Source organism: Vitis riparia, chromosome 10, assembly GCF_004353265.1.
Source record: "Vitis riparia cultivar Riparia Gloire de Montpellier isolate 1030 chromosome 10, EGFV_Vit.rip_1.0, whole genome shotgun sequence".
Classification (NCBI taxonomy): domain Eukaryota; kingdom Viridiplantae; phylum Streptophyta; class Magnoliopsida; order Vitales; family Vitaceae; genus Vitis; species Vitis riparia.
Window position 1 is genome coordinate 18,330,802 of NC_048440.1, and position 22,667 is coordinate 18,353,468.

Sequence of the window (22,667 nt, forward strand, 5' to 3'; positions counted from 1 at the left end):
TGATGTTGTGTGTGGATGATATGTGCTGTATCCATCTAATTAGCTATAATTTTTAATTATTATTTTTTATTATTTATCATGAAATTGTTTTCTTAAATCTAATATTTCCTTTCTAGACAAAGATATTTTAAATTGTGACTATTTAAAATTAAATTGAAAATGAAATAGTAAAAAATTCCTATTGAAAGATAAAATTAAATTTGTACTAAAATATATCTTTTTTTTCAACAATTATTTTATTTTTTCTAAAATTTGAATTTTTGACAATTAATGATGATTTATCATAATATATAGGCTTTACTATAATGTTATACCAATGTGGATGTCTAATAAGAAATGTCCAAAACCAATACCGACAAGGATAACTTTAAGGCTATGTTTGGTTCCCGGAAAATTTGAGGGAAAATGCGAGGGAAAGAAAATACAAAGGAAAAGTAGAAGGAAAGAAAAAATGAAAGAAAATAAAAAAAATAGATTAAAAGTTGATAAATTATTTTTTTTGTTACTTCAAACTCATTTTATTTATTTTAACTCATTAATATAAAGATTAAATAATTTAAAAATACATAAGTTTTTAATTAGTTTTAATTATATTTGATTTTCTTTGATATTTTTCATAGGACAATCAAACATGAGAAAATCATTTTCCTTACCATTTTTTTCTTTCCTTTATACTTTTCGGGACCAAACATAGCCTAAGTCAAATTCATAAATGGCTAGAGTCACCATCGACAATGACAATTTTAATAAAAAGTTACAAAATTATTCTGAATCTAATATTAACAACTATAGTATTAATGAATATACTGTTTACCAATATTGGCAATGGTGATTTTAAATCATATTCAAAATTGGTCTAAAACTAATATTAATAAGATATTAGACTAATAGCGATAAATACAGTTTTAATTAATTTGTTAATATTAATTTTAAGCTTGATTGGAATTTGTACTGAAATCAATGGCCATATTCACGTGGTTATCCACGTATGCAGCCGAAAAAACATCTATTACACGAATTGTTTCACTTTCAATCAATTCGTACAGTGTTTGAAGATAACACGTGTATTGTTCATAAAAAAACAAGCATGCTGAATCAGTGAAATGGAGACTGATGAGGATAGATGTAGACATGTAGTATTGGAAATTAATGAATGGTGGGTCACTGATCACTCCAAGCGTGCTAACTCTCTGGACGGTACGAATCCTTTACATTCAAAATTCAACTTGCTCAAAGCACGAGAAATCAAACACGGAACCCTACTCCCATGTGAAGCCATTTTTTTGGTTGGATTCTCAAGATTCCTAAGGCCATCGGTGGACTCTTCTCAGTATTACGATAATTTAAAAAAGTTATGCTTAAATTATTGTAGTAAAAGAAGTTATTACAAATATATGGTAGTTTTTGTCATCTAGGAAAGAGGAGAGAGAAGAAAGGGTAAACGGATAAATTTTTTTTAAAACCAAAATCATCTTTTCAAATTTCAAAAGACGAAATCGTCTTTTCAAAAGACGATTTTAAAAAAATTTCAAAAGGGAAATCGTTTCTTCAAGAGACAAATTCCCATGAAAATATATATATATATATTTTAATTTAGGAATTTTTTTTAAAGAAAAATATTTTTTTTTCCATGAGAACTTATCTCTTGAAGAGACGAGGAATTGTTTTTTTTTTAAATATATATATATAAAATTTTTTTTCATGAAACTCGTCTCTTGAAGAGACGAGTTCCCTTGAGGATTTTTTATTTTTTATTTTTTATAATTGGGGAATTTTTTTTTCATGGGAACTCTTCTCTTCAAGAATTTTAAACTCGTCTCTTGAGGAATTGTTTTTTTTTTTTTTTTTAATTTGGGAATTTAAAAAAATATATATTTTTTTTTCATGGAACTCGTCTCTTCAAGAGACGAGTTCCCTTGAGGAATTTTTTTTTTTTTTATATAATTTTTTTTTTTTTTTATATATAATTTAATTTTTTTTTAAATATATATATATATATATATATTCATGGAACTCGTCTCTTGAAGAGACGAGTTCCCTTGAGGAATTTTTTTTTTTTTTTTTATAATTTGAGAATTTTTTTAAAATATATATATATATATATATATATATTTTCGTGGAATTCGTCTCTTCAAGAGACGAGTTCCCTTGAGGAATTTTTTTTTTTTTTTTTTATAAATGGGGAATTTTTTATAAAAAAATATTTTTTTTTTCATGGAACTCGTCTCTTGAAGAGACGATTTCCCTTTTAAAATTTTTTTAAAATCGTCTTTTGAAAAGACGATTTCGTCTTTTGAAAAGACGATTTCGTCTTTTAAAATCTGAAAAGATGATTTTGGTTTAAAAAAAATTTATCTGTTCACCCTCACTCCTCTCTCCTATCTCCTCTCTCCTAGGTGGCAAAAACTACCGTATATTTGTAATAACTTCTACTACTACTATAATTTAAGCATAACTTTTTTAAATTACCGTACCATTGAGAAAAGTCCGGCCATCGGTTGCGGCTATTAAAAGAATTTGTTGGACCCTTAAAATTGTCCCAGGATTTTCGAAGGACAAGACCCCAATAACCACGGGTATTTTCTTAATTTTCAAAAGCTATATCTATATAATGTTTTCCTCTAGGAATTTGGTAAAATATTTTCAGTATAGGGGTTATTGGGAAGAGAGGATCTAATCTAAAACATATCTTCTAAACATGTTTTCAAAGTAATAAAAGTGAATTTAAGAAATGATATTTGCTAAAAGAATGATCCATTCTAATACATCTCCTAAACCCAAGGCAGTAAACTAGCACTTTAATGCATTTCCTATCCAAAGATACTGAACTCTCCTAATGAGGTTATTGTTCTCCTACTCAATACTCTCTTGTATAGGCATACTAACTGCACTATCATCTCTATTTAGTCCATTCCAGTCATCTCCAAGTAACTCATCAACTCTAGATTGTTGTATTGATCAGATAAGTATAGGTACTATCTCAATCAAGTCACCATTTGTACCTCTAGGTTGCTCAACTCTATAAAAAGCTTCTAAGGTTTGATCTTTTAGAAATGCTACATTCTTTCTTCTCAAAGTCTTCTTTTGGCTAGATATTATAGCCTAAACCTAATTCATCATCATTACACTAAATGAAAATGTGTAGAATTACCTTCTCATTGAGCTTAAATTTTTATTATGTATAAACATATACAAAAGCTTTATACCCAAAGACCCTTGAGTGAAAATACATATTTTCTTATCCATGCTTTCTCTAAAGTCCCAAAGTTTAATAAAATTGATAAAGATCTATTTATCAAATAATATGCAATTCGAGTAACTTCATTCTAGAACATCTTAGGTAATTTTGCAGTTTTCAACATACTCCTAATCTTCTTAATAATCAAGGGCTGAGCTAGGAAAGTGTTTGAGAGGATGCTTTATATAGAACTTATTTCAAGGGGGTAGAATAGCATCAAACTTCTAATATAGTTTGGTAGTAAGTTAGCTAATTACTTAAAAACTTTAGGTTTTTGGTTCAATTCTCATTACCTACTATATTTTTAGCAAAATTTAAAGGGGCATTTACCCCACCTAGGCACTCCTTGGATCCGCCACTTAATGATGATATGATTCATTCTCTAAACTATATCATCATGTTGTAGTGTGTTTGAAACTTTTTTCTCACGTCTTATACCATACTTGAAGCAATAAGCTTCAAACTTCCTCACCTTCATTGTTAAATCTTATAAATATTTCAACTTTTTCCTTGTCTCTTTTACTACCATGGCATGGAACTATAGAAAAACTTAATTAAAGACTTAATCCTTTGACCTTGACAAGTAAGCTCATACTTTTTTTTTTAGTATCACTATAAAATTTATAAAAAAAAAAAAATTGAGTTTTGCCAACCCATTTAAGTTGGATTTAAGCTATCACAAATTTTTAGCACACCTACTCTATCACAAATTGAATTACCCATCACTTATATGTAATTTTTTCATCAACAATAATTGTAACAATAAATATTCGTTAACAAAAATGTATTATTGCGATGGATTTAAACCATTGCAAATCAACCAATATATTTGGTTACGAGAATAATTTATCATAAAAAATAAATGATCACAAACAATTTTTTTAATGAAAATTACTATTCAACAAAATAGTATTGTTCCTATAATGGATTCTAACCGACAAAAATACCAATATACATAATTTGTTTTGAAAATATTTTGTGTAATAAATATGAATTCTTTTTATAACAGTTATATAATAAATATGTCTTCAAATTGATTATTTGTAGTTTTTTTCATTCATACTTTCATTCGTTCATGTACAGAGTATATATAGAGGGTAATCACCATTCTAAGAATGGGAAAGAATGATACGAAGAAATAATGATATAAGGAAATAACAACTAATATCCTAATATCTCAACTTTCCTAATATCTCAATATTCCTAATATCTCAATATTCCTAGTATCTCAATATTCCTAATATCTCAATATTCATAATATCTCAACTTTCCTAATATCTAAACATTCCTAATATCTCAACACTAAATGATATAAGGAAATAATGATATAAGGAAAGCATTCCTAATATCTCAACACTCCCCCTCAAGTTGGTGCATAGATGTCACACATGCCCAACTTGTCTAAAAAATTTGAGAACACTTGACTTGAGACAGCTTTGGTAAGGATATCGGCCAATTGATCTTCTGATCGAATCTTAGGCAATTCCACAATCTTATCATCCAACTTTTCCTTAATGAAGAATCTATCCACCTCGACATGCTTTGTACGATCATGTTGTACTGGATTATGAGCAATATCACATGCAGCTTTATTGTCACAAAACAATCGGATTGGTTGCCTAGATAGGTAACCTAAATCCTGTAAGAGGAGTCTTAGCCATAATGCCTCACAAAGTCCTAGAGCCATACCTCTAAATTCCGCTTCTGCACTTGAACGAGCGACGACATTCTGTTTCTTACTTTTCCATGTCACAAGATTACCACCTACAAAGGTAAAGTAACCAGATGTAGATCGCCTATCATCCACTGCACCAGCCCAATCAGCATCAGTATATACTTCTATACTCTGATGATCAACATTTTTTGCGAATAAAATTCCCTTCCCAGGAGCATTCTTCAAATACCTCAAAATACGCATGATTGCATTCATATGTTGTTCTCCAGGATTATGCATGTATTGACTCACTACACTCAATGCATAAGCAAGATCTGGTCTTGTATGAGCTAAGTACATTAATCTCCCCACAAGTCTTTGGTATCTTCCCTTATCGGTTGATACTTGATTAGGCTCAACACACAATTTCAGACCTTCTTCTATTGGTGTGTTAATAGGTTGACATCCCGACATTCCAGTCTCTTGTAAAAGATCTAAGGCATACTTTCTTTGAGACAGAAAAATTCCTTCACTTGATCGAGAAACTTCAATCCCAAGAAAGTATTTCAGAGGACCTAGATCTTTCATTTCGAATTCTCTAGATAGATAATTTTGTAGAGCTTTTCTTTCTTCAGGATCATTTCCTGTAACTACCATGTCATCCACATATACGATGAGTGCCGTAATCTTACCATGTTGTTTTTTTAGGAACAAAGTGTGATCTGAATTACTTTGACGATAGCCAAAAGCTCTCATTGACTTTGTGAACCTTCCAAACCATGCTCTCGGGGATTGCTTCAACCCATACAATGACTTCTTCAATTTGCACACCTTCTGACATTGCTTTTCTGACACCATGCGTCCTGGTGGAAGATCCATATATACTTCTTCAGATAACTCGCCATGCAAAAAAGCATTTTTCACATCAAATTGTTGTAATGGCCAATCTAGGTTTGCAGCTAAAGACAGTAATACTCGAATTGTGTTGATCTTAGCTACAGGTGCAAATGTCTCTGTGTAGTCAATTCCATAAGTTTGAGTGTACCCTTTTGCTACCAGTCTTGCTTTAAATCGTTCAATACTACCATCTGCCTTGTACTTCACAGTATAGATCCAACGACACCCAACTGGCTTCTTTCCTGGTGGACATTCTACGAGTTCCCATGTTTCATTCTTCTGCAATGATTTCATCTCTTCATTCATGGCTGCTTTCCACCTTGGATCAGCTAAGGCTTCCTGCACACTGTTAGGAATAGCTACAGTAGATAATTGATTTACAAATGACTTATTTGATTCAGACAAACGATGGGTAGACACATAGTTGCTCATGGGATATTTGACTTTAGTAGACAATTCAGGTTCATATGTGGGTTTAGGAATACCTCTATTATGACGATGTGGTAACCGTTTCATGAATGGATCAGGCTCCAAATTAAGAACACCCTCAACAGACGACGATTGGTTTGGTATTTCAATGAAGACATCTTCGGACCCAAATTGTTAACCACTCATATCCAACTCATCCACTTCCTGGTTCACTAGTTCAGATTGTCCAGATTCATCTTCTTCAGAAATATGATAATCATAATCGAGAGTCTGAATTTCCTTATGGTACTCCCCCTGAAGTTCAGACTCGGATGAAAAATACATTGAATCTTCTTGAAACACCACATCCATTGTAATATACATATGTCGAGTTGGAGGATGGTAACATCGATATCCCTTTTTGTGCAATGCATATCCAACAAACACACATTGCAATGCATGGGAAGTTAACTTGGTGCGTTGGTGCTTGTGTAGATGCACAAATGCCACGCAACCAAAAACACGAGGAGGTAGATTTGGGACGGTTGGGGCAACTACGGCATTAGTAAGAGCTTGGAGAGGTGTTTGAAAGTTAATTGAGCTAGAAGGTACCCGATTGATCAAGTATGCGGCAGATGTGATTGCTTCTCCCCAATAAGATATTGGTGTTTTTGCTGCTATCAAGGAAGCACGAACAACCTCTAACAAGTGTCGATTTTTTCGTTCAGCAACTCCATTTTGCTGGGGTGTATTGGAACAAGTAGTCTGATGAATGATGCCATGTCCTTCCAAATACTTTTGAAGATCAGAACTTTGATATTCTCCACCATTATCACTACGCAAAACCCGAACCTTTGCATTGTATTGAGTTTCAATCATTTTATGAAATTTTTGAAACAACAAGTTCACTTCATCTTTGGTCTTCATCAAGCATAACCATGTCATTCTGGTACAATCATCAATAAAAGTAACAAACCAACGTGAGCCATTCAAAGTTGGGACTTTGGATGGGCCCCAAACATCAGAATGTATAACCATAAAAGGAAACGGACTTTTATTCAAAATTAACGGAAACGAAGCACGATGACTTTTAGCCAATTCACAAATATCACAACGGAAACCAAAAATATCACTCTTTGCAAACAAACTAGGAAACAATTTTTTTAAATAACCAAAGGAAGCATGTCCCAGACGTCGATGCCACAACCAAATTTCAGACTTTTTCTTCTCCCCCTCAGATCCATCTGCCATCAAGCCTTGTTGCAACTTATTTGAATCCTTTGACTGCAAGTCCAAGTAATAGAGTTTTCCCCGTTTAATACCACAACCAATCGTCTGTCTTGTTTGGATGTCCTTAATCACACAAAATTCAGGCCAAAAAATGACAATACAAGATAAGGCTGTAGTGATTTGAGAAACTGACAAAAGATTGTAATCTAAAGATGGAACAACTAAAACAGAATCCAAATTCAAAGTATCAGTAAGAGTTAAGGATCCTTCCCCAATAACTGGGGTTGTGTTACCATTAGCTGTGGAAACAATTTTTTGTGAGGAAGGTCTAAGGGGTGAAACCTGTCTAGAATCAAAAGTCATATGATCTGTAGCACCAGAATCAATTATCCATGTACTATTAATAACAGGTGTAAAAGTATTTAAAAACTTACCACCATGATCAGTAGCGGCTACCAATGCAGAGGCTTTCTCAGCAACATTAGCCTCTGTTTTTATTTCGGCAACAATTGCAGTCGAGGTTTTCTTGGAATCCTTCTTTCGTTGATCACGATTATTATAATTAATAACAAAGTGTTGATAGCCTAAACATGATCTAAAGGTCCATGGTTCAAACCCTCGGTTCCTTATTGTTTTCCTGGTCATACCAAAAGTCGTTGCTTTGAAATTGTGGGATATCCAGATTGGTGGGACCAGTCTTATTGCAGTGAGTGCATTTGAAGGTTGACTTATCAATATTAGGGCTTGTCTTAGGATGGTTGATCGTTGTCGGACTACCATAGCGACAAAATATCCAGGATTTCAGTTCCATGGCTCTGATACCATCTTCAAATTGATAAATTGTAGTTTTTTTCATTCATACTTTCATTCGTTCATGTACAGAGTATATATAGAGGGTAATCACCATTCTAAGAATAGGAAAGAATGATACAAAGAAATAATGATATAAGGAAATAACAACTAATATCCTAATATCTCAACTTTCCTAATATCTCAATATTCCTAATATCTCAATATTCCTAGTATCTCAATATTCCTAATATCTCAATATTCATAATATCTCAACTTTCCTAATATCTAAACATTCCTAATATCTCAACACTAAATGATATAAGGAAATAATGATATAAGGAAAGCATTCCTAATATCTCAACAATATGATCTAGCAAGTGATGAGATAATATAATGATGATTTTTTTTTTTCAATTTCATATAATGTTAACCAATACCAATTTACAACAAAACATATTTTTTAATCATAAAATTTTTAATATTTCTATATTCTTAATATTTTCATAACTACTTTTTTTGTCCGTTCGGAAGAAATCATTTAAAATATTAATGTATTTTGAAATATTTTTAGCATTTAATTAATGTTTTGTTGTATGATATTGATAATATATTTGATTTATATATATTTTTCTTATCTTTTTTGTAAAAAAAAAATTAAAAATCATGATTCTTTTAATTTTTTAATAGTTAATTTTTAACCATAATTTGATAAAATAAAATAAAAATTAGGGTTTTTTTTATTTTTCATAGGATAGTTTTCTAGAGAAAAATTCATGATTTTTTAAAATATCATATCCTTTTCTAAAAGAAATATAATTTTTACTTCATAATAAAATAAATATTAATTTGATTTAAAATTTTCATATATTTTTAAATAAATATTTCATTCTTTTTTTTAACTTTAACTAATTCTTTATTTTTCTAAGTTTTTCTTTTTGCTAATATTTTTTTTTTCTTTTTGGTTGAAGATGCTCTAGATTCGCTTCAACTTATTTTGGTAATCTAAGAAGTGTTCTAGAAATTTTTAACTGATGCTAATCTATACATTATTAAGCTTTTGTTATTTAGCAATAAGTTAGTGTATAATTTGTATTAGTTTAGTAATGATCTTTTCTATCTTTTTTTTTTGTCCTAAATAAATCAATAATGATTTTATATTGCAAGTATTGCATGGAGAAATATGTTATCAAGAAAGAAGATTTACAAAAGAATATATGTACCCTTTAGATTAAAATATCTTCTTCAACAAATGATTTATTGATAATAGTAACATAGGTTATCCGTTGGTAAATAAATGAAAATTAATTATTAAATCATCTTTATTCTTTATTTATGACTACCAACTTACTATATATATTGGTAAGAATGATGGTTTTTGTTTGCATTTTTTAAATCAGCTTATCCTATTGGCAATAATGATGGTAAAACTCCATAAATAGTCTATTACCAAAAACTTTTATTTTATTTACATTTTCCAACCAATTAATCCATCAATAGCAACAATTATACTATAATTATAAGGTAAAAACAAATATCATTTTTATGACGAATTCAAAAAAACAAAAATCTTTTGTTTGAATTTACAATAAATTGATTCAAAAATATATATATTTTTGCCTTTATTATGCTTCTTAAGAAAATAAAAACCAATAATTTAGTTTTTTTTTATGAAATTCATGTCCTCTATAAGAATATTTTAAAAAATTAATTAATAAAAAACAGGTTTAGGATTACAAAACAATTAATTTATTATTTTAAGCCAAATAACAACTTATTAGTTTTTTATTTTTCTCAATCTTAAACTCTATTAAAATAATTTAAAATTCCATTTTTATTCCATTGGGTTTTCAAAGAATCCACAAAAAAAGTATTTTACTTTTTTGTTTTCATCTCGTTTTCGTTAGTGAATTTGGATTTTCTGCATTTATTGAATTCTTTTACATATTAAAAAAAAAAAACCATTCACATTTAATAACGTTCATAGGATGTTTGCCTACTTTTATTTTTCAATTTTTGTTTTTTAACTAAAAATTTGGAAATAATTTGGAAAATCATGTTTGGTAATATATTTCTACTTTCGGGTTTTCAAATTTGATAGTAAAGATTAAGAAAAATAATTAAGGCATAAAAATTTAGGAAAAAAAATATAACATGTTTAGTTTTTTTTCGTATAATTGAAAATTCATTTATAATTTAAAAATATTGGATGGGAGAAAGGGACACCCTAAGGTTCGTGCTTCACAAGGTTTTTCAACCACTTGCCTTGTCCAAAAAAGGAAAAGCCCAAGCATCGCGTGAATTTCAAGTCTACACGTCTCCAGTGCTACTGTACCAGCCAGATGTGTTGAAAATTCTCGGTACATGAATGTCCTGGATCACGGGCCACCGTATGAACGCTACGGTATATGTCACCATTAATGAATCAGCCACAAAATATGTAACAGTATAAGTAGCTTGCTCAAGGTCGATGCTTTCACTCCTGCGCACATTAGTAGCTAGAAAAAGATACTTGTGTTTTTGTATCTCTTAATTTTCAATGGAATCATCGCATTCCATAATTGAAGCTCTACTTAGGAAGATCAAGGATGAGATGTTCTCATCTGTTGATCTCTACTCTTTTGTTTCCCCTTCTGCTTATGACACTGCATGGCTAGCCATGGTTCCAGGTGGGAATGATGGACGGCCCATGTTCGGGGAATGCTTGAATTGGGTTGTGAATAACCAGAGAGAAGGTGGGTTCTGGGGAGAGTCGGATGGATATGGCAATCCCACCATTGATTGTCTTCCTGCAACTCTTGCCTGCATGCTTGCACTCAAAACTTGGGGTGTTGGGAGTGGAAATTTGGAGAGAGGTACTACCATGGCTATTAATACATTGCCACCTTTTTCTTTTTGAATCTTTCACTGTGTCATAGTCATTCCACCAGTAGAAGGTAGCATGAATGCGCCTTAAAGCTACTTTAAGCGGCTTGCAGAAATAAATATAAATACGTTTCTATACATACCAGGTAATAATTGGTCAAAAGGAGGCAAAGTCTGGGAAAGGCGTGCGGTGTCCTATAATTGTGTCTTTCTTACTCATCATTTTGTTCACTTTATGGCAAGTTAATATAGTTTTCTTTTATGTTTTTTAGTTCTTCTTTTTTTAAAAAAAAATTATCTCTCTTATTAAGTGAATATAGGCTCTGTACTCCGACTGATAGAAGTGTGATTACCTTTTTTCCATACTTCAGGGTTGGCCTTCATCCATGACAACACAGAGAAGCTTCTCGCAGAAAATCATGGCCGCTGTCCTCGTTGGTTTGCCATCGTTTTGCCTGCAATGATTGAACTTGCCCAAAAAACAGGTTTAGAGATTGTCTTCTCAGATGAGTTGGAAGAAGTTCTGACAAATATTTTCCACCACAGACAACGGATTCTGGAAAGGTATGCGTTTTTGCATTTAGAAATAGGTGTTTAATTTTTAAAGCATTAGTACTAGTCTTTTGTTTTCAATCATTTTGACTGAAACGCTTCTCCAACCAGACACTCTCTGTAAATAATCTTGATTTTGTACATAAAGAATAAACCCACGTACGTACATGCATTTGCAGGGAAGAACTCGTTGATAAGTACCATTATCCCCCATTACTGTCATACCTTGAAACCTTGCCTTTGTGGTATGGTATCGATGAAGAAGACATAGTGAAGCATTTGAGTGAGGACGGCTCCATGTTCCAATCTCCCTCTGCCACAGTTTGTGCATTCATTACTACCCGAAACAGAAAGTGTATGAATTACCTGCAAGCTCTTGTTCAAAGATTTCCTCATGGAGGTTAGAGAAGTTCTCTAACTCTTTATATCCACCAAACTAAATAATTAGTATGCAGGATTCATTTAGACACTAGATTTTTAACTTTACTATTTGATGCAGTTCCATCAATGTATCCCATGGATGAACAGCTTATACAGCTTATCATGGTCGACCATTTACAGAAGCTTGGGTTGGCCGATCATTTCCATAAAGAGATTGAAAATATTTTAGAACATGTTTATAGGTACCGATCGAATTAATTACCATTGAGTTCATGTTTGAAAATAGCTTTTTTTTAATTTGTCGTACGAAATTTCAGCCATTACATGAGCCAAGAGCAGCTGCCGCAGCAGAGTTTGGTGCCAGTTCAAATATACAGGGACGCTTTAGCTTTCCGACTTCTGCGGATGCATGGATATCATGTTTCTCCATGTAGGAATTTTGGTCCATCCTTATATTCACACACATAAACGGAAGCTAGTTATGCTAACTATATAAATGTTTTTGCCTTTGCAGGGAGCTTTTGTTGGTTTTTAAATCATCAAGACATTCTAACACACATGGAAGAGGACTGTGAATACTTCTCAAGTGTAATGTATAATGTTTATAGGGCCACTGACCTTACCTTTTCAGGGGAATATGAACTTCAGGAGGCCAGATCATTTGCACGGAAGTTACTTAAGAAAACATTATCACTGGGAATCAGAGGTGATAATGTTGCTATGTTCCCCAACTTTCATGCACTGGTAGTTTTCGATTCTCTTCAATGGCCATTAGCAGTAACTTAGAACATATGTCAACCTGGGCCCAATTTGGTGAACTCATTAACCACAGTAATTTCAGAAATTTGGGCCAAAAATTAACAAGATAAATATATCATATATCTTTTTCTCCGCTTTACCTTTGTTGTTTTTTTTTTTTTGTGGTTTTTACTGTCTTTCCAGATACTATTGGAGGAATAATTTGGAAATTTTGGTGAATTTGCATTACATTTGTGAAAAAAAAAAAATTGACTTAACCAAAGTGGAGAAAAAAAAAAGGTTGAATTTCTGTCCCAATGCAAAAGGCAAAGGCCTTTTTTGTTGGGTCTTTTCTGTCCCCAGTATCAACCAAGACACATGGGGCAGAAATATTCAATTGCTAATACCATCAACAATAATCATACTGATACGACTGCATTATGCCATGCACATAGATTGAGAATGAGCTAGATCTTCCTTGGATGGCACGGTTGGATCACCTGGATCATAGAATGTGCATTGAACAATTATGTGAAATCAACACTCAATGGACTGGCAAGGCCTCATTTTACAGGTATATATCAAGATGGTGAAAGTTAGAATTGATTGAAAACCTGCAGTAAAAGGTATATATATATCATCAGCATCTCATAGCAAACTTCAATAAAACCAGGTTATCTTGCTTTCATAATGACGTTCTAATGCAACTAGCAGTGAAGAATTATGAGTTTCGCCAGGCAATCTATAAGAGTGAGCTGGAGGAGCTGAAAAGGTATTATACAATTTTGTCAGATGCTAGCTGGATATATGCACACGTGTTTGTAGATGTAGCCTGGAAAATATCTATGTATTAATTTCCTCAATAGCATCTGAGTACATAGAAATTGTAGGTGGTGTGAGGACTGGGGCCTTAGTAACATGGGATTTGGTCGAGAGAAAACAACCTACTGTTACTTTGCGGTGGCTGTGGCTTGTAGTTTCCTGCCTCATGACTCTGAAGTGAGAATGATAGTTGCAAAGAGTGGAATACTGATCATAGTTGCAGATGATTTTTTCGATACCAAAGGTTCACTGAACGAGTTGGAAAGCCTCACTGAAGCAGTTCGAAGGTATATATATATATATATATGAACTAGTAAGGGAAACAAGTTGCTTTCATTAATTTAATTCGGTTCTACAGTATATGTATAAGTAATGTTAATCCTACTTCCTCCGATTTTGATATGACAGATGGAATGGTAAGGACTTGAGCAGCCACAGCAAGACTATCTTCGCTGCCCTGGACAACCTTGTGAGTGGTATGGCAGCAAAGCACCTTCATCAACAAGGAAACGACATTACAGGAGATCTTCAAGATATAGTAATCTCTCCAATTAATCAACATTATTATATTAATTCTTTCATATGTAATCCACTAATTAATCCTGAAATGTGCTTTTTGTATGAAGTGGTATGAAACATTTGCCTCATGGTTGCTGGAAACAAAGTGGAGTAAAAGTGGATATATTCCATCAAAGCATGAATACCTAGATAATGCCAGGATCTCCGTTGCCACACAGACCATGGTCCTTCCAGCTTCTTGTTTTCTGAACCCAGGCTCACCGGAATGCAAACTGAAGCATTTTCAGAATGGAAGCATTACAAAATTGCTCATGGTTGTAGCTCGTTTGTTGAACGATACACAAAGCTACCAGGTGATTATTATTTGGACCTCTATGTTAATATATCCTTAATTTTATGAGAAGCTAATACTCCATGAGTTCTGACAGAAGGAGCAAGAGGAAGGGAAATTGAACTTTGTGTTACTCCACTTGAAAGAAAACCCAAAGGCAACCATTGAAGATTCAATTTCTTTCACGAAAGCCATATTGGATGAGAAGAGGAAGGAATTACTGGAACATGCTTTAATGGATGACTTAGATGATTTGCCTAAACCATGCAAGCAGCTTCACCTATCATGTTTCAAAGTATTTCAGATGTGTTACAACTCTAGCAATCGATTCGACTCCAACACTGAATTACTTCATGACATTAATAGGGCCATTTATATTCCTTTGAAAGTTCAAACGTCAAAGCCCTTGAAGCTTTTGCCATATCATGCTAGACCAAAGAAGGAAAATTCAAAGATCAGCAGTACTTGCTTTGATCAAACCTACAAACCTCGGGTAAAACCCAGTTTCATCATGCACCGGATTCCTCCCAAAATAAGAGACGGCTGTGGGAAAGTGCCCATCTCCCTGAATCTCAAACTATGTTTCGTTTGAGTCTTTTTATATAAATCAACGTATGCAGCTCTAATGTCTTTAGCTGACACGGATCCTAGCAAGACGTGCTGGCGCGTTGTAGTTTCAACCAAAAAACAGAGTAAACAGTCCACCAAAAACAGAGGATACCTTTTTATCTTTCAAATTTTTTTTTTTTTTTTTTTTGGTACAGTGCAAGTTACAAAACCAAATGTAAAGAGAATTTAACCTGAGCAAATCTCTCCACGTGGAAGCATACCAACCACTCAACAATAAAAAACAAAAAAATAATTATTACATAATTGCAACCCAAACATGGCATAGTCACATTATGTTACATTCTCCCCCCTGATGCCATGTTCTTCCACTCCCAAAATCTTTTTTGAAATGGACAAACTTCTCCTAAGGTAATGCTTTTAGTGAGGTATCAGCTTCCTGCACTTCTGATTTACGGTGCATCAGTTGAATCTCAGCATCTGAAATAGCTTTTCTAATAAAATGGATTCCACTTCCAAAAGCTTTTTAAAATGGACAAACTTCTCCAAAGTAATGCTTTAATTTAGTGAAGAAATCAACTACATGCTCATTTGATTTAGAGTATATCAATTGAATCCCACCTAAAATGGTTCTTTTAATAAAATAATATTTTACTTTAATATGTCTAGTCGAAAATCATAGTTTTTTACCATGGTTATAATAGATTTATTGTCACAAAGTAGCTTTGTTGCCCCATTTTCCTTCTCCTTAATATCTTCTAAAATTCTTCTCAATCATATGGTTTAAAAAGTTGTCAACCAAGTTGGAATGTACTTTGCTTTGGTAGAGGATTGAGCCATCTATCCTTGCTTTTGTAAGACCCAAGTTTCATGTTATCAACCCAACCACCCCAATCATTATCATAAATATTCTTGAAATGTTTTATTACATGTTTTATATTACCTTACAAATATCTCAAGACTCTTTTTGCTGCTCCAAAATGTGCATGACTAGAAGAGTGCATGAATCTTAAAAACAATCTTGTTGCAAACATGATGCCTGGTCTTATTGCAATGAGATATAGGATATTTCCAACAAGGCTTCTGAAGTCACTTTCATGAATCTTCTTCAACTTTTCATTCATGATTAAAAGAAAGGGTAGATGCAGGATTGTAACCGACCATGCCAAGCTTTTTGAGGATATATTTAACAGACTTTTTGACAATTAACCACTATGTTTTCTTCTTAATAGACTTCAATTCCCAAAAAAATAATACATTTTCGGTCTTCAAATCATTTTTGGTTATTATAGTACTTGCCCACTTTTTTATATATAATGGCAAAAAAAAATATATAATTATATTTTTATTATAAATAATATCAATTTTATATTTTAAAAGTATCTCTTAAATTATTTTAAGAGATACTTATTTAGAAAATATTTTATTAAGAAATAAAGGATGACAATAATACATTTCTCTCAAGTCCAACCTATTAAACAAGTATATACAAAGATTCAAATAACTAAACACATTTTTCTTATTGTTTCCTTTTAAAAAAAGGGGGATTTAAATAAATAAATAAACCCTTTTTTTCCTTATTTTTCCAATCAAAGAATAAGGTGTTTATTTTTTTTTCTTCATTTAATTATTATAATTATTATTTTCTTTATAAATATGTAAACATTTATTAATAATATAATCTAATATGTAAACTTTTTAAGAGATGAACTTTTTCTTTATAATTCTGCAGGTTTTTTTCTTGGTTTCACCAAATGTCTCCAATATGAGAGATTTCCAAGGAAAATACCCATCATGATATACTTTAGATATTTTTCCAAATCATCAAAATTTCTCCAATTTTAAATTTTGTTATATTTGGATAGAATCAATACCACCTGTAAAAGAATCAAAATATTGTACAGTCTGACCGAGAGAAACAATTATCAGTATTAAATTTAAATTTTTCTCGGATTACATATTAATCGATGTTGACTTACCAAACTAATTATAAAACATATCCTTTAAACATAGTTTTCAAAGTAATGAATGTGAATTTAAGAAAAATTACATGTTTTGCACTTCTCTATAGATTTAATAAACACTCAAATTTTTTAATTGTACCTGAAAAACAAAGAAAATAAATAAGAAAATCAAAACATCATTCAAAATTCTATCACAGGGAAATCACAAGAGCGTAAGATTGAAGGGTGAGATGTCTTGGTTTGTTGATATAAACTCTTTTGTTTTTTTGTTTTATTTATGATTTTTTTTTAAATATGTATAGACATTATTTGTTTTGATCCTAATAGATCCTATAAACTTTAAAATATGTGTATTTACACATTTTCTAGGGTTCTATAGATAGAATCTCATATAAGTTTGGGGATTGATGCTTTTTGAGAGATCAAATAGAGTCCCTCCTGTTGGGACGTCATTTGTTTTTGTCCGGGCAGGGCCGCAGAGTATTTTTTTGGCTCTGTGCCAGTCATGGGCATCATAGAGTGATCTCCCCAGGATTCGAACTTGGGTCCTGTAGGCCTTAAGGCTTAGGACGTTGCCCTCCTGGTACCATTTGGGCATGTCCAGATAGGGATATGCTATCGTCTGGATGCGATGTTCGCAAGTGTCGTGTGCTTCTCCCTGAAGGAGTCCGGATAGGGGAGCACGCCACGTGTCCTCTTGGAGGAGTCCGAATGGAGTTGTTCCGGATAGAGATGCGCGTCACGTGTCATTAGGGGAGGGGTCCCTGCACCTCCCATATCAGGGTTGAATATCAACTTTAGATATTATCCCCCACTTTGTGAAGGGAAATAGACAAAGTCCCGCAACAAGCTCCCTCTCATGTAGAATTTGACCATTTACATAATTTTCCTTTAATTTGCGTCACTTTGCTTCCTCAAATTTTTGTTCCACGGATGAAATGGAAAAGTCTTGAGCAGCTACAGCAAGAATATTATCTAATAAAGAGGTTTTCTAAGGGATACATCTTCGGTGACACACAGCTCATTGAGAGTGGACACTTCAATCACTTGATTTGTAGCATAGATGGCTAAGAGTTGACCTTTAGAGGCATGTGTATCACTTCTGTCGGATCATCCACTGTACCACGTAGTACATGCGTTCTATACATACAAGGACAATAGTGACATAATACACACCATTGAGGGCAAGAGTCCTCACAAACAATTGTCTTAAGACTCATTCACTCTTTCTTTGAAACACATGATTCACCATTCATGGGAAGCTTATAAATGATCCTACTAATTCAAACAACAGAAAATATATGAAGTCGCCATTTTTATTATATATCTTCAGTGAAAACATAGTCTTGCACCTATACTTCAGTATACATCTCTCAAAGTACAAAAGCGAGGAGGAATGGAGAGGATTTGGAATCTTTTAGCTACATGATTGCGGATAAGTAAATCTCTTGTCCTCTACTTTCTTTGCAGCCAAACAGGCTAAAAAAAGAAGGAAAAAGATAGTTATATTTAATCAAGAAAAAAAAAAACATTCATACGCCTTGTTATTTTCTGTTTCGGCTGTGTTCTGCTGCGTAAAACAAACCACAGTGAACATAGTTGCAGCCAGGAGAAATGAAAGTGGAGATTTAACTTTGACAAGGTGGAGATTCTCCCTGGAGAAAGGCTGAGAAGAATGCAAGTGACTCGCTTGGTTTGAAGACAGGAACAGCATGACCAGCACCTCTAAATGTGGCGAATGTGAGGCCCTTGTATTCTTGAAACCACCCACTAACCTGAACCAAATGAAACTCCACTTTGATTAGTAAAAACTGTACTTCATGCTTCATTCGATGCACATACAGAAAGTAAGTGGTGAAAAGAATAATGGGGCTTGCTTTAAATTAAATTTTGCATCAAGAAAAATGGGTTCCATTTAGAATGTCAAAGTACAATTCAATCAGCAGACTTCAAAGGGATTTATTGATACAGTCAGCCTGAAATTTTTTTCCAGTACCATCCAAGAAATTTAAGAATTTGATGATCTTAAATGCTAACACCGTTCATATTTGTCTGAATTTTTTACAATCAATCCAACAAGAAGAACTCATCATATAGTGACGCAACCAACTGATTTTTTATTATTAGCATGACACAATCTTTGAGAACTCTAGGAAGCTTGATTATATGTAATTCAGGCCCTTCACAATATTACCAAACATGAATTGTTAGTCCATGTTTAGAACAAAAATCTATTAACCCAACTTTTCTATCTTTTTTTTTTTCTTTTTTTTTTGTTTTTGCAATTTTTAGAAATTACATATTTAAGTCTAGGGATTACCTGTTGCTGGTGGTACCAGGGCCTCCATGCCCTAGTGATAGGCAGTTTCAGAGTACTTAAGCAGTATCTTGTGGAGAGCACAGGAACTCTTCCATCTGTATCTCCACTGAGACCAGAAAAGAATGTGTTAAAGATCAAAAGAACATTCAACGCAATCTCTAGAAGCTGGTATGAGGGGGGAACATGTACCTGTAAACCCATATTCTGAGTCCTCCTGCAATAAGCTTCCGGTATATGGGAAGAACAGAGGGCTGTGATTGTGACCAGTTAACAAATATATCCGCACTGCACCCAGACAATAAAGCAAACTGTTCAGCTACTACTAAAGAAACCATATATTTCTATGCACTTTTCCTCAATACTTTGAAGTTCCAAGTCGATTAATTAAATTCCCTATCTGCCCTTGTGGATGCTGCTACGTGGTTAAATGATATGAAAGCCATCAGAAAGAAGCAGGGAAAGGGAAACTTCATTACTTGCAGATGCTCCAGTTCTTGACTCGGTGACCATCGCTGACATGGAGGGCCTTCTGAACATCTGCTCTGTTGTAGAAAGCTTTTGCATAGTCATCAAGGCATGGATCATAACCACCCATGATCCTTGGCATCTAGGAAACAAATCCCATCACCATTACAAAAATTAAATTAAATAGATTGAAGGTGCCTAAATTTCTACACATCAGAATCTTTTTGTTTCACCAAATTGGAATTTGGTAAAAATAGGTCATCCATAAATATAATTTGATATCTCAAAGGATTGTTGCCCAGTTATCTGACCACTTCAAAGAAGTGAAAATTGCTGCCATACTGAAAAAGCAAAAACAGAATTGAATAAATTTGACTGATCACTCACCATCCTAGATGTTCGCTTAAAGAGTACTTGCATGGAATTGTCATCCGAACGTTTTGAAGTTTTTGTGCAGACTGAAGTGTAAAGGCTATAGATATCTATCCGCTTATACTGGTCAAGTACTTCACCCACGGCGTCACTGCAGTTATCGTTGCTCCATGGATCCTCGCTGTAGAAATCACAGTTTTCTCTGATAATTTTATGAGTTTCATCTGACACCACAGCGTGGCTCCAAGCATAATCCACCAGACCTCTCCAATCATCCGCATCACATGTTTCAGGATTACCCAACTGTGCTTCAACAAAGTAACCATAAATTGATTGCTAATAAACCATGATCAATTCGAATAAAAATGACAAACTCAGTGATGGGAGACAGCTTCTTACAGAATTTTATTTGAAACTATGCAAGATAAATCAGCAAAAGATGATGTGAGGGAATGAAGGCAATAACCATAAAATGGAATCATGGACAATGAGAGCAATTAAAGATTAGTAAAGAGATCCATGAGTAGTGGGTAAAGATTAGGTCTAAAAACATTACCAAGATACCCCTGAGATCAATAAAAAGAGAAGGATCCTTGTTCTTGTCATAGATGACCTCAGCCAGCTCTGGAACATATTTTCCTGTTGATGCAAGTGGTGGACTAGTGGGGTTATTACTAGGATGTCAATCAACATGTATGTAGAAAAGGGTTGTTGAGGTGAAATACCTGCATAGCTCTCCCCTGCAATATAAAATATCCGCTTTCTGTATGATGGGAACTTGAGGAACCACTTATGCAGGAAAGCATAATTGTCGTTTGCTAATATAAACAGTCCACAGAACAAAAGTTGATGCAGAATAATTAGATTAAAAATCACATGGTCTGAAAATGTTCAATATGTGTAGAGATATATCTGATAAATAGATACATGTCTGCAAAATGTGTAGAAGCAAAAGAATAAGTTAATTACAAGTATAGCTATTTTCATATGCTTTGGAAATTTGCTTATATCTGACCTGTAAAGTCATCCCCAAGCTTTTCATAGTCACTAGTTGTATTTGAGTATGAAAAGCCAACTCCAACAGGAGATTCCAGGAATAACATGTTGGCTTCTGCATGTCACAGAAAAAAGGAATCTTTACTGTAAGTTTTGTGGTCATCATGGTGTAGTACTATATTGAGGTGAGGGTATGAAATTATTTGGACTAAATATTCTTGGAAATGGGTAAACAGGCAAATGAATACAGTTACTTGTGATCATAAATATCCCATACCTCTATTCCATGAGTAGGGATTGAATTTAAGTCCATGGCCATCAGTGTCCACGATAAAAGGACCAATTTCTTGTGTTGCACCATATCCCACAGAAGAGCACCCAGGACCTGAAACATAAAGCATCTTGTCACCTTATTAGCAGACATGGAATCAAGGAATCAAATGGAGTTGTTGAATGGGAACTCTTTGGATGAGTTGTAAATGACGAAAAAGAATGACCTCCACCAAAAGATAACTAATCAAAGGGATAATCACAAATACACCCTTGAAAAAAGAACCTTATGTTTATTGGTGAAAGGCTTGTTGTTTAATATGTGGGATTGTCTAAAGACAAAGCAGCATAAAAAAATTTATATGGGAACATGTCTGTGGCCGTGTGTATGCACGTGTTTGTGTGTGTATGTATGTGTCGTGGTCAAAAGGTTGGTATTGGAATCTGGATGACCATAAAGGTTACTAAAAGATGATTAAAATTTCTTCCCACCAAATGTTGCAGATTTTAGAACGATACACCATGTTCAATTGTGCATCTTTTGCTTTAGACCCAGTCGGACTTGTTATTCCGGCATCTCCTAATTCATTATAGATGTCACCATGGATAGACTACCAGAATGGGGAAGGGCACCAGGCAGAAGAACTAATTACACGGCATGTCTGATGTCTCCAAGTAATGCCACCTATATAAATATATACATGTAGGGAGATAGATAGAGAGAGATAATAGAATATTGTATATGCTCACCTCCATTAAGCCACAGCACCAAAGGTTTCTCATTGGGTTGAGTTGTGGCCTCATAGAACCAGTAAAAGAGCGCCCTTCCATTCTCTTCATTCACTGTTACATACCCAGCATAGTGCCGGAAATCGACAGCAGGCTGGCCAGGCAAGTCGGTTACAAGATCCTCATTTCCCAATGAGTTCAATCCCTTGTCATTAGTCCATTGTCGACTATGTCTATCGGCCATAACAGGCTCCATAGAGAATACAGAAACAAGGGCCAGAAAAGTGAGGAAAACCATGACCTGCAGTGCAAAATCCATTAAAGGACAAATCAACAATTTAGAGACAAGTTCCTACACCAGGATGGAATACACCAAGATCAACATGCCTATATATATACTGATGGAACTACTTGTATCCGCTAATCCATGATTAATAAATCAATTTTTAAATCAAATATGAAAGAAGATTCCTACGTGGCAACTCTCTTTTATTGGGTCGACAATTATATGGCATGTGAGGTGGATTTGAGGCCGGTTGAAGGGCTTTTTCTGCATGAGC

At 33.5% G+C, this 22,667-nt stretch overlaps 2 protein-coding genes across 2 annotated transcripts; one reads left to right on the forward strand and one right to left on the reverse strand.

The window, feature by feature from the left end:
* The first annotated feature begins 10,755 nt into the window (after positions 1-10,755).
* LOC117924274 ((E,E)-geranyllinalool synthase-like) lies at positions 10,756-15,111 on the forward strand. The gene is made up of 12 exons (XM_034842869.1): positions 10,756-11,071; positions 11,453-11,645; positions 11,813-12,033; positions 12,133-12,256; positions 12,332-12,444; positions 12,529-12,758; positions 13,208-13,326; positions 13,426-13,524; positions 13,643-13,861; positions 13,983-14,112; positions 14,201-14,446; positions 14,522-15,111. The coding sequence occupies exons 1-12, from the start codon at positions 10,756-10,758 to the stop codon at positions 15,014-15,016; spliced, it is 2,505 nt and encodes an 834-aa protein (XP_034698760.1). The 3' UTR covers positions 15,017-15,111.
* A 3,142-nt stretch (positions 15,112-18,253) lies between these two features.
* Positions 18,254-22,396, reverse strand: LOC117924177 (serine carboxypeptidase-like 31). Its single transcript, XM_034842757.1, has 10 exons — positions 22,129-22,396; positions 21,386-21,493; positions 21,128-21,223; positions 20,838-20,930; positions 20,669-20,751; positions 20,128-20,415; positions 19,752-19,882; positions 19,465-19,560; positions 19,276-19,381; positions 18,254-18,730 (listed from the first exon to the last, which is right to left on the reverse strand). Exons 1-10 carry the CDS (start codon positions 22,361-22,363, stop codon positions 18,584-18,586), a joined length of 1,383 nt encoding a protein of 460 aa, XP_034698648.1. The 5' UTR covers positions 22,364-22,396; the 3' UTR covers positions 18,254-18,583.
* Between the last annotated feature and the right edge of the window lie 271 nt (positions 22,397-22,667).

Excerpts from the sequence above, each read along its gene's own strand:
- LOC117924274 (XM_034842869.1), top strand. The coding sequence starts at position 10,756 with ATGGAATCATCGCATTCCATAATTGAAGCTCTACTTAGGAAGATCAAG. Across the intron at positions 11,072-11,452 it reads GAGTGGAAATTTGGAGAGAG|GGTTGGCCTTCATCCATGAC; the intron begins GTACTACCATGG and ends TCCATACTTCAG. Across the intron at positions 13,862-13,982 it reads CTCACTGAAGCAGTTCGAAG|ATGGAATGGTAAGGACTTGA; the intron begins GTATATATATAT and ends TTGATATGACAG.
- LOC117924177 (XM_034842757.1), bottom strand. The coding sequence starts at position 22,363 with ATGGAGCCTGTTATGGCCGATAGACATAGTCGACAATGGACTAATGAC. Across the intron at positions 19,382-19,464 it reads CTCAGAATATGGGTTTACAG|TGGAGATACAGATGGAAGAG; the intron begins GTACATGTTCCC and ends TTCTGGTCTCAG. Across the intron at positions 18,731-19,275 it reads CCTGGTACCACCAGCAACAG|GTTAGTGGGTGGTTTCAAGA; the intron begins GTAATCCCTAGA and ends CATTTGGTTCAG.